The sequence below is a fragment of the Schistocerca americana genome, chromosome 8 (assembly GCF_021461395.2).
Source record: "Schistocerca americana isolate TAMUIC-IGC-003095 chromosome 8, iqSchAmer2.1, whole genome shotgun sequence".
In the NCBI taxonomy this organism is placed as follows: Eukaryota; Metazoa; Arthropoda; class Insecta; order Orthoptera; family Acrididae; genus Schistocerca; species Schistocerca americana.
Window position 1 is genome coordinate 239,238,765 of NC_060126.1, and position 12,684 is coordinate 239,251,448.

Sequence of the window (12,684 nt, forward strand, 5' to 3'; positions counted from 1 at the left end):
AGCCCCTTCCATACAGCCATATGCCCGTGACAAGCAGCCTCTCTCGAAATATACCAAGGATCTCACTCAGGCCTTCACAAAACATAATTACACTCCCAAACTTGTACAGGAACAGATCTCCTGTGCCTTATCCCCCTCCCACTCCTCCTTTCAAAGTCCCACCATCCTGCCACAGAGGAGCATTCCCCTCCTGGCTCAGGACCACCAGGACTGGAACAAGTGAATCACATTCTCCACCAGTGTTTCAACCACCTCTTGTCATGCTCTTAAATGAGTTATGTCCTACACACTATCCTTCACAACCCTCCCACAGTGGTATTCTACTGTCCATTGAAGCTACACAATATCCTCAGCAATTTCTACACAACCTCTGCTCCCAACTTCTTGTCTCCTGGCTCATGGCTAGACACAAGACCTGTCCCATGCAGCCTCCACACCACCACCTACTCCAGTCCGGTCACAAGTATCACCTATCCCATCAAAGGCAGGAATACCCGTGAAACCGGTCAACTGATCTACATGGGCATGACAACCAACAAGTTGCCTGTCCGCATAAATGACCAACCACAAATTATGGCCAAGAAACAGCTGGACCACTCAGTTGCTGAGCAAGCTGCCCAACAGAATGTTTTTCATTTTAATGACTGCTTCACAGCCTGTACAACCTGGATTCTTTCCACCAACACCAATTTTTCAAAATTGTGCAGGTGGGAACTCTCCCTGCAATATATCCTTCATTTCTGTAACTCTCCTGGACTCAACCTTCATGAGTCATTACCCTTCACCCACCTATCCCCTCCATGTTCCCAGTCCAGCATTACACAGCCAGGAAACGTCCATCTATTCCACCAACACACCCACAGCTCTTTTACTTATCTCCTTTACCACAGCCCCTGCCCTCCATCTAACCTCCCGACTGCAAGTGGTTGCCGTAGCCTCTCTCCACCTCAACCCTGTATGCTCCCACAAGCAGCATTTTACCATCCCCCAGCCCTCCCCTGGTACCCCCCCCCCCCCCCCCCCTCTTTCCCTCCAGCACCTAGATTGCTTCTCCCATCATGTACAGCTGCTCGCAGTCTGGCCTTAGCAGCCAGAGACAATGGTCATGTGTGTGTGTGTGTGTGTGTGTTGCGTTTGTGTGTGTGTGTGTTTTGTCTAATCTGAAGAAGGTCTTAGTGGCTGAAAGATTACTTGTTCGACAGTCCTTTTGTTGTGCCTATCTGTGACTTAGTATCTCCACTATATGGTGAATAGCTATCTATCCTTTCCATAACATTGTCTTTATATATACAGGGTGAACAATTTTAATCAGTAATGAGTGTAACTTAAGATAGAGATGAGATACAGAAAAATGTATAGGATAAGAGTTGTACGTGGCGAAGAGGAACACACATTGCTATTAACAGTTATGACACTGAACATGATTTTCAAGTTGATTTGGAGGTTAAAGTAATTTTTTTTTTTTTAAATCAGAATCCTAATACTTGATTTAATATTTGAAAAAATGGCAAATTTTACGTATAAAATGCTACATTATTCACAGTCATGATGAGATTAAATGAAGGTCAATCAGCTAATGTATTTTTAGATCTAGTAGGGATTAACTCGGAATAAAGAAAGCACACAGCAAAATAAATCTTAGATACAAATTGGATGAAGCTTACTAAGGAATGAGAGGCAAGATGATTCGCTCAATAACCTGTAGATCAATGATCTATGTTTTTTGCCTTCAAATGTCAAAATACCATTTATGTGTTGTGAAGCATTTATTTTAGCTAATAAACATGTTAATTAAAGCTTAAAATTCAAATCTATCTTCACTCTTTCCAAATCTGAGTCACAAATAGGGATTTCCATGAAACATAACTCAACCTTCAAATGACTTTCGATAATTACCTTTAAGATCACAGTTATTGGTGATGATAGGTGACCCCTTATGCCCCTTCAAATTTTTATCTAACAATGTATTTTGCTGTATCTGTCCTCTATTCCTAGTTAATCCCTACTAGAACGAAGAACACATTTTCCTATATGACCTTCATTGAACCTAAATGACCTTCAATAGTTCGTCACTTTGTACATACAAAGTCTGCCACTCTTTTCAAAGGTTAGCTCAAAGATTTGTACATAGAAATTCTCACTGCAAACAAGTCTCTGACACTATAATGCCAGATAATTGTCATTCTTTAGTAACAGCATTGTCATCGTGTGAATATTTAACTATCAGCACAAAATAAACAGCATTCATATAATGTAAATCAGGAACTGGTAGTTTTTTTATGGAGGTTTTAATGATGACTGTACAATGTTAAATGTAGCCCATCTTGGCACAAATAGCAGTGTAGTGATAGTTTATTGTTAATAAAGTACACACAAAATTAGTTTCAATCTGTGCCTTCCTTTTCATCAATGTATACCTTGACTTGTCCCACATTCCTGGAGGTTCTCATTCATAATGATGTCTATGAAACATGAACAATGAATGACTCGTGGGACCTTAAACGTGAGCAATGCTTCACAATCTCACAGGAGCTGGAAAAAGAAACAAAGAAGTGTGCAATAATTGACATATGGTAGGACAGATCGAATATAACCTTTATTAACAGAGAACACCAAAAAATGGAGTCAGATGGTTTTGTTCCATTCTTGTTTGTTTGATGGTTCCCCTTCATCTGTATCAGTAACTATTGTATTGTTTCTCTCATCAAGCATGGATGCCTTGTCTCTCTCTTACTTTCTTTCTAATTCTGGAAGAAGAAACCTGAGATTGTTAATTGAGGCTACTTTTCTTGTCTCCCAAAAAGCCATCCCTTACACACTGTGGAACACGGGTCCAGTGCTAATATTTTTATGCTGTTGTCAGTCTGTTCAAATCTCATTACTTTTGTTAACACAGTTTCTTCTCCATTATATTATAGTATGTAGCTTTTTAAAATAGTGTTTTGTTACATTATGTTCTTTCTATTTCTGTTGTAACTTAAGCAATGGCTTCAATGTTATGGTTCAGTAATGTACTTTAGTGTCTGAAATTACAATTCTTACCTTGTCAGTAATCTCGTCATCAGAACGTTTTGGTTTCTTGCTACCAACATCATGCCAAGTATCCACAGTAGCTTGAACTTTCACAGTGTCATCTGGCAGAGTTCGTTTACTTGGCAATGGTGATGCAACAGCGGGGGAGTCAGATGACTGTTGGTCCTGTGGTGGTCTTACACGTTGTACAGGGCTGCTACGTACTTTCCGCTCAGGGATTGACTCTGCTTCAGAGGAATCTTCTACTTCTAACTCCTCAGGTACTGTTTAAAAATGATAAGAATTTACTGATACTGATGATTTCAAATAACTAATTCTAACTGCAGTCTACAATCCCATGTTATGGCAAAATATCACTCAATATAGCAACAGAAAGAACTTGTGAAACCAATATATGACCACTATTCATATTCAAGGAATGTAACTTTAATTGCAGTAGATGACTTTTGGCCAAATTACACTGTAAACCACTTTGTTGGCATGAATGGTGAATCATATCCAAGTCCAATATTGTATTTAACTGTGACATGGTGAAGAATTATATATTTTATATGAAACATATACAGGGTGCCCCACTAGGAATGGTCATTATTCATGGGTATGTTGGGAACAATCATTCAAAGCAAAAATGTCTAGTAAACATGGGCTCTAAAACGCATACCTTAGCTTTCCATATTCTGGGAGGAGGTAGTGTGGATCAAAACAGGAAAAAAATTTCTAGCAAATGTCGACAGGAGCTCAAAATCTGGCTAGAAGTGAATATTTCAGTAGGAAGCTGACACATGACAGACCTAGGGAGTACAAAAGGAGATTCCACTCATGTGTTTTGCAGACTCCTCCCACCAGAATGTGCAGCAATTGGGCCCATGGACCAACAGTGCTAGCTCTGAAAAACAGAAGAGCGCACTATTTTCCTTGTCAGTACAGTCTTTTTTCATGACTTTGTTGCTTTGGTTCCATACGTCTGATTGACATGTATCAGTACAAATTGGAAATCTTCATGACTGATCTCATGCTGTTTTGCACTGGTGCCAACAGCACCATTCAAACAATTATGGGACTGTAGCTGGTCAGTAAAGAGTTGTCCAATATTAATTAATGAAGCAAAATATAGTTACAAGATTATCCTTCATGTGTGAGTTACCAAAACTCTTACAGGATTTCAATCAGAAACTCCAAGGAAATGATCAGATCATCACAAACATTTGTGATTGAGCTAACAAATATAAACTCGTTTCATTGGAAAAGCAGTTGCAAAATGAAGATTCAATACATTTTCCAACTTTCAACATGAACGAATCTAGTTCAGGTGATATGACATCATAAAAAACATATGTAGAAGGAATCTTGAGCATCAGCAATGAATTTGAATGAAGATTTGCAAATTTTAAAATCTTGGAAAACAATTTATCTTTGTTCTCTTCAATTTATGCAATACCAGCAACTAATTAAATGTCAATGGAGGTAACTGAGATCCAGTGAGGTTCAGATTTGAAGACAAAATTTAGTGAAGCTGGAATTGTTCCTTAATTCTATAAATATCTGACTTCCAATACTGAAAATACTCAAAAATTTGTGTATGAAATAATTTCCATGTTTGGCAGTACTTATTGATGGGAGCAGCCATTTTCAGTTATGAAAGAAAATAAATCTCAAGTCAAATTTAAAATTCCTGACATTCATCTTGGCTCAGTTTTAAAGTAATTACTGTAAATAAATTTTCTCCCCAAATAGGGAAGACAGTAGCAGAAAAGAGATGCCATGTGTCAGGAAGAAAACATTAGTGTTATCTTTGTTCTTGTACTTTGTACTACACTTTTCTGAATCAGTTAACATTTCTATGAACACCGTATTTTAAATTCTTGCTTTACCTTGTTTATTTGGCCCAAGTGAGCTTTTGTGTTTGCCACCCTTGCACCAAGTGATGTATTTTTGACTGTGCAGTTTGTACACTTAGTTCTAAGGCTTGTACTGCATTTAGAGATTTGAGTCCTGCTTGATATTTGCCAATGCATTGAAAGATTTCATTAGTTCTGCATGTAATCCATGCATCTTTCATACCATGACATTATTAATAGTTAGCATTAAGGTATCTCTTCTTGCTTGAGTGATGGTCTGAATTTCCGGTTCCCACCCTCCTACTCATCCTCTATTTCTTCTTATTGTTATTATGAATCAGATGTCAAAATCAAACACATTAATAACCAATAGCCAGTTAATTCATATTTGAAGTACTGAGTAAATAATTTGTAGCTGGTCTTCTGTGATTATTTTATATCTCATTGACAACTTAAGTAAATTATAACACTCTACAGTCACGTCACTTTCTACATATGCAAATGCTTTAAGAGGTGGGTACTAAACGAAAACTATAAACACATACATTAACTTTACTATATCACTGTATAAGTAAACAAAAATAAACTATGTAAACTCACAATTGTCAAGTGATATAGTATTCCTAAACTGCTTCCTTCGGCTTATGTTAATTGAAGGCAATTTGATGCGCTTCAGTCCTTCCCCAGAAGGTACTTTATGAGGCTGTACTGCATCTTCTATCTCATTTGCAGGTGTTGCTACTGCACTGAGTGATATGGGATTCAGACGTCGAGCATTTGGTGGGATCTTACTTCCAGGTTCCAATTCTTGGAACTGTAGATAACCTAAACTGTAAAAATGTATAGCACACTCACATTACTTTACATTAAAAATTCTATTAATTTTTAATTTTTTTGGTAATACAAAATTCACACTAGAATATCAATATACTTTTATCATCACCTGAATGAACTGGGTGGTCTCTGAGCACTGTTCAATGGAGAGGAACCATACAGAGTTCGTTGCCTCTCCCGTGGTGTAAATGGCCTTTTGGTGTCAATTGGTCTCACAGAACTCACTCCTGGGCCACCAGCACTGTTCAGAACATCTCCAGTATTCTTCAGTACAGCTGCACGTGCTTCATTAATAATTTCTGCACTTGTCTTCTTGCAATGCAGTGGTGGTGCATAAAAAGGGACAGTCATTTTAGGTGAACCATTCATTCCGTGTACAATGCGGTGCGGTGACTGGGTGCTCAGCTCCATTGTTGCTGTGGCAGTCTCAACACTGCAAACAATTGTTTCTAAATATGATACAGGATATATCAGAAGATTTACTAACACATATCAAATTTTTTTGATTACATCAAACCACTGCAAAACATAAATAAAATGTTTCAAAACAGAAATAAGAAAGGATTTTATTTTAGTATTACATCTTCTTTGGCTGATGATGATGATGAGTATCAAATCTAGTTGCAAAATATGACTCTGATAAAAACTAGTGAGAGAGCTCTTAACAGAATCTTAATCAGGAACATGGGAATCTGACAGAGTAGATCCCACTGTCCAATCCAGACTTTTACACCACACTGCTTTGGTATCCATAGAATAATAAGCTTCCTGGATCATTTTATGGAGACAAGTTTGGGTGAACTGCTAACCAATCCCCAATGCAAATAGCATGGCAAGACAAAGTCTGTTACACTCTGAACTAAAAGCATCACACTTGTCACATCAGGACTGTTAGGTAAAATTACTGACTGTAGACATGAGGTGTATGCTGACATGTGATTGGCATATGAATTTACTGTTTTGATCTCAAGGTCTGAGATTTAGAAGCAATCCAACCTAGCCAAGACTGCTGGCAACATAGGTCGGCCAGGTTTAGTTCCTTAGTACTGTTCATATGTCTTGTTAAATGTTTTGTAGGCTAGTATATCATGGGTCTGGAGACCTGAATGATACATGCAAGTTTGTGAGATGTCAGTTAAGGAACTGAATTGTTGTTCAAGAAAAACACCGAGTGGTGATGTACAGCCAGCATGGCTGGTTTCATGATTTGATGTATGTTTGGGCTGCAACCCAAGAGTGTCCAGTTTGATTGGTGAACTATACAGGGTGATTCAAAAAGCAATAACAGATTTAAATTATTTATTATTAGCGACAAACTATGAAAGATAGAAACACAATGCGCATTTCACTGGATAGAGTAAGGCTCAAAGTTTTATGTTTTGCACAGGCACTACATCATACAGTCAACATAAGCACCATGCAATGCTTGAGAAATATCATTCCACATACAAATCAATAGGTTCCTGTTTATTGAACTGATAACTTCAACAATTCAATTTCTCAGCTTTTAAAGAGTAGCTGCTATAGGTGGTACAAAGACTCTGTGTTTTGTGCACCCTCCCCCCCACCCCACAGAAAAAATTGTATGGTGTGAAGTCTGGTGACCTGGGAGGTCAAAGGCAATGAACACAGCAAAATTCATACTATCAGTTACAGTCACTGGGACACAACTGGTGCAGTAACTGCAATTTGTAAGGCTTCATGCACAGGCCTCATTTCAGAACATGCCACACTGTTGTTTGAGGATCATGAAGTTCTTGGTCTACCTATCTTGTGGACTTTCAAGAGCTATGTGTGAACACATCTTGGATACGCTCAACATTTTCATCATGCATGCATGGTTGATGAGTGTTCTTCCCTTTACATATGCAATCAACTTCTAAGAATTCTGTATGCCAGTCATAAATCCGCTTGTGCAGAGGTGGTTTCTTGCTGAATCGGGAGTGGATTGCACGCTGCACTTGAACAATGAATTGACTGTACGCAAATTCCAACAGACAGAATGATTTCTCTTGTAGTATAGTCACCATGTTGCTACAAATGAATAACAGCGCAGATGTGACAAATTTTGATCCTTTCTTTGTCAAGTGACATGTGCGATGTGTTTCTATCTTTTATAGTGTGCCTGTGTTAAACAATTGCGATCTGTTCTTGCTTTCTGAATGACCTGGTATAATCATTCAAAAGTGGCTTCACAGCTGGCTCTGTGCTAGAAATGCTACCAGAATAAAAGGAGCCCACACAATAGCAGTGAGACAAATTATAATTCAGGTAATGTACAGTATTTAGTGGTCCTAAACCACTTTCTGATAGCAAGTGATCATAGATTCATAACAAAATGAGTGTACATAGTTAGAATGACTCATCAGACATGGTGACAGAAATTAGGAGAATTTTAAATAAATTCTGGAGACTGTAAAGGGCCAACCTCCTCTACGATTGCTTTTACTCATCAGAAGTAGTCAATGCCAGAAGTAATTTTCGAATTTTGGACAGGTCAGTATTATCTCAACAGTTTATCTGAGGAATTTCATAAAATTATAAACATAATGTGTTGTATTTAAAGCTAAAAATTAAGAAACTGAATTACTTTACTTTCGTTGTTACAATCAATGTGTACAATCTGTACTTAAAATTTCTAGATTCATTTATAAATTAAGAGAAGTTCAGTTGTCAGGGAAGTTTGTGGACCCTTTGGAATACTGTTATTACAGCTGAGTGAGGAGGTAGTAGTGGGCATATGCCTTTGATGTGATCGGACATGTTTTTGTATTTTGGAAGAACAATGTAATTATGGATTTGCTAATACGAAAATTCAAAAGACAGTGTGATATAGTACAATGTGACGCAAATAAACATTAAAAAAAATCTGCACAGGCATTCTTCAAATTTATTTACTTCAATTGGAACTTGAGAACCTAAACAGTAAAAATTTCAGCTGCTAGATTCAGACCCCTAGACATGAATAACTGGAGCCAACTATGAGAGAAAAGATAAGAAAAAAGTTTATTGTAAATATTACTCCTCTCAAAATTTCTGAAATGACTTTACCATCAACGACAGTAGCAACAACGAAGGGTGGAGGGGTGGGTTACAAGTGGTGGTTTCGCCCAGGATCAGTTGCGTAATAATGAAGTTTTTTCTGTTGCAGAAAGGAAAGTGCCTTATTGCATTTACAATTTATAAATTTCCAATGACACAAAGAAAGAAGACCACGGGCTGCCCAACAAAGCAAATCATATCAACAGTGACGATGTACTACCAATAATGACAGACCGGATCAAATGAAAGAAGACTTTAAAACTACAACCATGGGCATCAGAAAGGAAAGATAAGTACAAACTATTTGTGAAGTTAATTTGTTTAAGGACTTATGTGCTTGTTAACGAAATGAATAGGGATGAGGGTAGGAGTGAACTAGAAGTGAAAGCTGTAAGATACAGCCAGGACATGTCTGAGCCACGTGAAATCATAGTCAGTAAACAAACAGTAAAGACTGAGATTTTGTAGTTAATTTTGGCAAAACTAGAGCAAATGAAGACAGGTAACAATAGCAAATTTAGTGCAGTAATTGACCAGTTAACTGAAATAAGAACTGAAACAAATAGTAAAATAGACAAAGTTCAAGATCAGATAGGTTGACTCAGTAATCAAGTTTCAGAGTTAAAAAATGGGTCGTCAGAGAGGTTAAAAAGTGTGAATGAAAAAGTTGATGTTTTAGAAAATAAATTTATTGTTTTGGAAAATGAGCTAGTAGTTAAGTTAGCAGGACAATCAAAGAATGTTGATGACATCAGAGTTGAACAGAAGGACATAGCAGAAAAAATGGAACAAAATATCGCCAGATTAAACCAAAAAATTTTAAATGTTGAATACAATATGCAAACTAATGTAACTGTTTTAGATCAAAAAATTTCAGCAGTTTAGGAAACTTGCATTCACAAAAATCTGTGTGCAAACAATGGTATTGCATGGTCCAACACTCCTATCAAAAGTTTTCCAACAGACAATTTACATTCTGTGGATTTTCTGCACCACCGTAGAGGCAGTTTTGCATCAGACATGAATGACAATCAAAAAATTAAATTTGTTAAAAGATGTCTTGAAGACGAAGCTCTATCATGGGTAAATTTAACTTTAAGTCAGTGAGGAACATATCAAAGTTTCAAGAAAAGTTTTTTAAATAAATTTTAGCTGGAAGCTGAACAGGGGAGAATCAAAAGTGTATTTTTGAATGATCCTAATTATAGGAACTGGGATGGTACTTTGAAAGAGTTTTGTTAGAACTAACTTACACATCTTGACAAACTAATTGATGAAATGACCTTGACTGATGCACTTAAAAGGAGATTACCACAAAGCTTGCAGTGAGATTTAGTACATGAACCTGACAATTGTCTCGAACAATTTTTACAATATGTTGACAGGCTAGATGGGGCCACAGAAAGAAGTATGTACCATAGTATTTGGAATGACAGAAATCAAGATCAGAGTAATTACAGAAACAGAAGTAATGGTGATGTCTGTCATGATCAAACTGTCAATAGAGAGAGAAATTTTGAGCATCATGAGGATAGGAATAATGAGGATAACCATGGGCATCTTAATAGAGGAAACAATCATAGAAGTAACTAGTCGGGAAATAGCTGTTCACCTCAATGAAGGTCCACAGTTCTGGGGCGAGGAAACACAACAAGCATAAGAACCTGTAATTAATCATCCCCCTGTAACATTACCTTTTTTTTATAGACACAACCGATACCACGTATTCTATCGATTGTTGCATATGTTAAAATTATCTCAGCTGTTTCACTAAAAGAATTCATATGATTTTTTATAAGATGTACTATATTTCAGGCTAAAATGTGTAAAAAAGAAATTAATGTGTTACAATTGATATGCACTGACAGTTAAAATTACTCTTCTTTTAAGAATAATTGAAATTCTGAAATTTCTGGAATACTTAAAATTCATATTATTAATTGCACAATCTAATGCTAATTATTAAATTCATTTCTGGATTAATCTATGAAATAATGATATATCTTAGCGATGATTCATCTTTCATTTTGTAAACTCTTTGGACTAATGTGAGTACTGCAGAATGTAAGGAGTAGTCGTCATGTCTCTGATCGAAATGCACGTATTTTGCTAAACTTGTCAACAACAATGTAATCATTGTTGTTTTTTTTGGATATAGGACATTGTTAAGTCAGTGTGATTTAGAAGAATGGGATCAAATAAAAAGATATTCATAGCAACAGGCAACTCTTCAACAGTTATTTTGTCATCACGAACCTAAGCAATCGAAATTTTCAGCTGCAAGAAACTACTCCTTGACAAGACTTTGAGCCATCGACAACAATGATAATGAAGATAAGTAAAAAGTTCTTCTTTTGTAATCTGACTCCTCTTGAAGTTTTCAAGATCTGTGCAGGGGTTGTGTCTTTGATGGTGATGTGTGGGAGGGTCAGATTACAAGTGGTGGCATCGTCCAGGATCTGTTGACGGATAATGAAATTTGTCTGTTGCAGAAGAAAAAACAGTGATTTATTTCCAGCTTTTATATACAGGGAAACTCCAATCAACTGAAGAAAGAAGTCCAGAGGACTGCCCAACAAAGTTGTTTCAACAGTGACGAGACTTTCATATGATGTCAACAATGATGGACCAGATGAATTGAGAGGGGAGTTGACAACTACAACGAAGGACATCAGAAAAGAGAAGTACAAACCATTTGTGAAATTAGTCTTTCTTGGTGGACTCATGTGATTGCTAGCAAAATGAATAGAGACTAGGGTAGTGGTGATGAAGTGAAAGCTGTAGGATGCAGCCTAGATATGTCTGAACCAAGTGAAAGTGTAGAAACCAAAGAAACAGTGAAAACCGATATTATGCAGTTGATTTTGGCAAAATTGGGTGCAGTTAATGATCAGTTAATAGAAATAAATACAGACAACAATACAGTAGCAAATTTAGTGCCGTTAATGATCAGTTAACAGAAATAAAAACAGAACAGTCTGAAAACAAACATAAAATGGACAGGGTACAATACCAAATAGACGAACTTAGTAACCAGGTTTTGGAACTAAAAAATGGGTTGTCAGAGGTATTAAAAAGTGTGAATGAACAAAGTTCATGTAGTAGAAAATAAATTTATTGATTTGGAAAATGAGTTCATGGCCTAATCTGAACAACAAGCGACGAATGTTGATGACATTAGAGTTAAGCAGAAAGCCATAGCAGAAAGAATGGAACAAAACTTTAGTAGTTTAGATCAAAAAAAATTATATGTTGAAAACAGTATGCTAACTAATGTAAATGTTTCAGATCAAATAATTTTACTAGTTCAGAAAAATTGTATTCACAGAAATCTTTATTCAAACAACGGTACTGTGTGGTCCAACATTCCAATCAAAAGTTTCCCCTCAGACAATTTACATTCAGTGGATTTTCTACACTGCTGTAGACATAGTTTTGTGTCAGGCATGAGAGATGACCAAAAAATTAAATTTATTAAAAGATGTATTGAAGGTGAAGCTCTGTTGTGGGTTCATCTAAATTTAAGTCAGTGGGAAAGATACAAATGTTTAGAGAAAAGGTTTTTAAATAAATTTTGGTCAGATGCTGAACAAGGGAGAATTAAAAGTGAATTTCTGAATAGTCCAAATTATGGGAATATGAACAGTAGGTACACTGAAAGAGTTTTGTAAGAATCAACTTAAGAAATTAGAACACCTTAACAGACCATTTGATGAAATGAATTTGATTGAGGCACTCAAATGGAGATTACCAGAAAGGTTGCAGTGGGATTTAGTACACAGACCTAGCAATTGTCTAGAACAATATTTATGATATGTAGACTGGCTGGATAGGGTAGTAGAAAAAAACATGTACCATCATGATCTAATGATAGAGATGAAATTGGTAACAACTACAGAAACAGAGATGGTGGTAACTTTAATTAGGGTCAGCATGG

At 36.6% G+C, this 12,684-nt stretch overlaps 1 protein-coding gene across 1 annotated transcript in view; it reads right to left on the reverse strand.

The window, feature by feature from the left end:
* The window catches only part of LOC124544901 (armadillo repeat-containing protein 2), a 171,999-nt gene that overhangs the window by 144,054 nt on the left and 15,261 nt on the right, over nt 1–12,684 (reverse strand). The window contains exons 2-4 of the mRNA XM_047123633.1: nt 5,815–6,138; nt 5,472–5,701; nt 3,043–3,296 (exon numbers count right to left, since the gene is read on the reverse strand). Coding sequence (XP_046979589.1) covers nt 3,043–3,296; nt 5,472–5,701; nt 5,815–6,116 — 786 coding nt within the window. The 5' untranslated portion in view covers nt 6,117–6,138. The remainder of the gene's footprint in view (nt 1–3,042; nt 3,297–5,471; nt 5,702–5,814; nt 6,139–12,684) is intronic.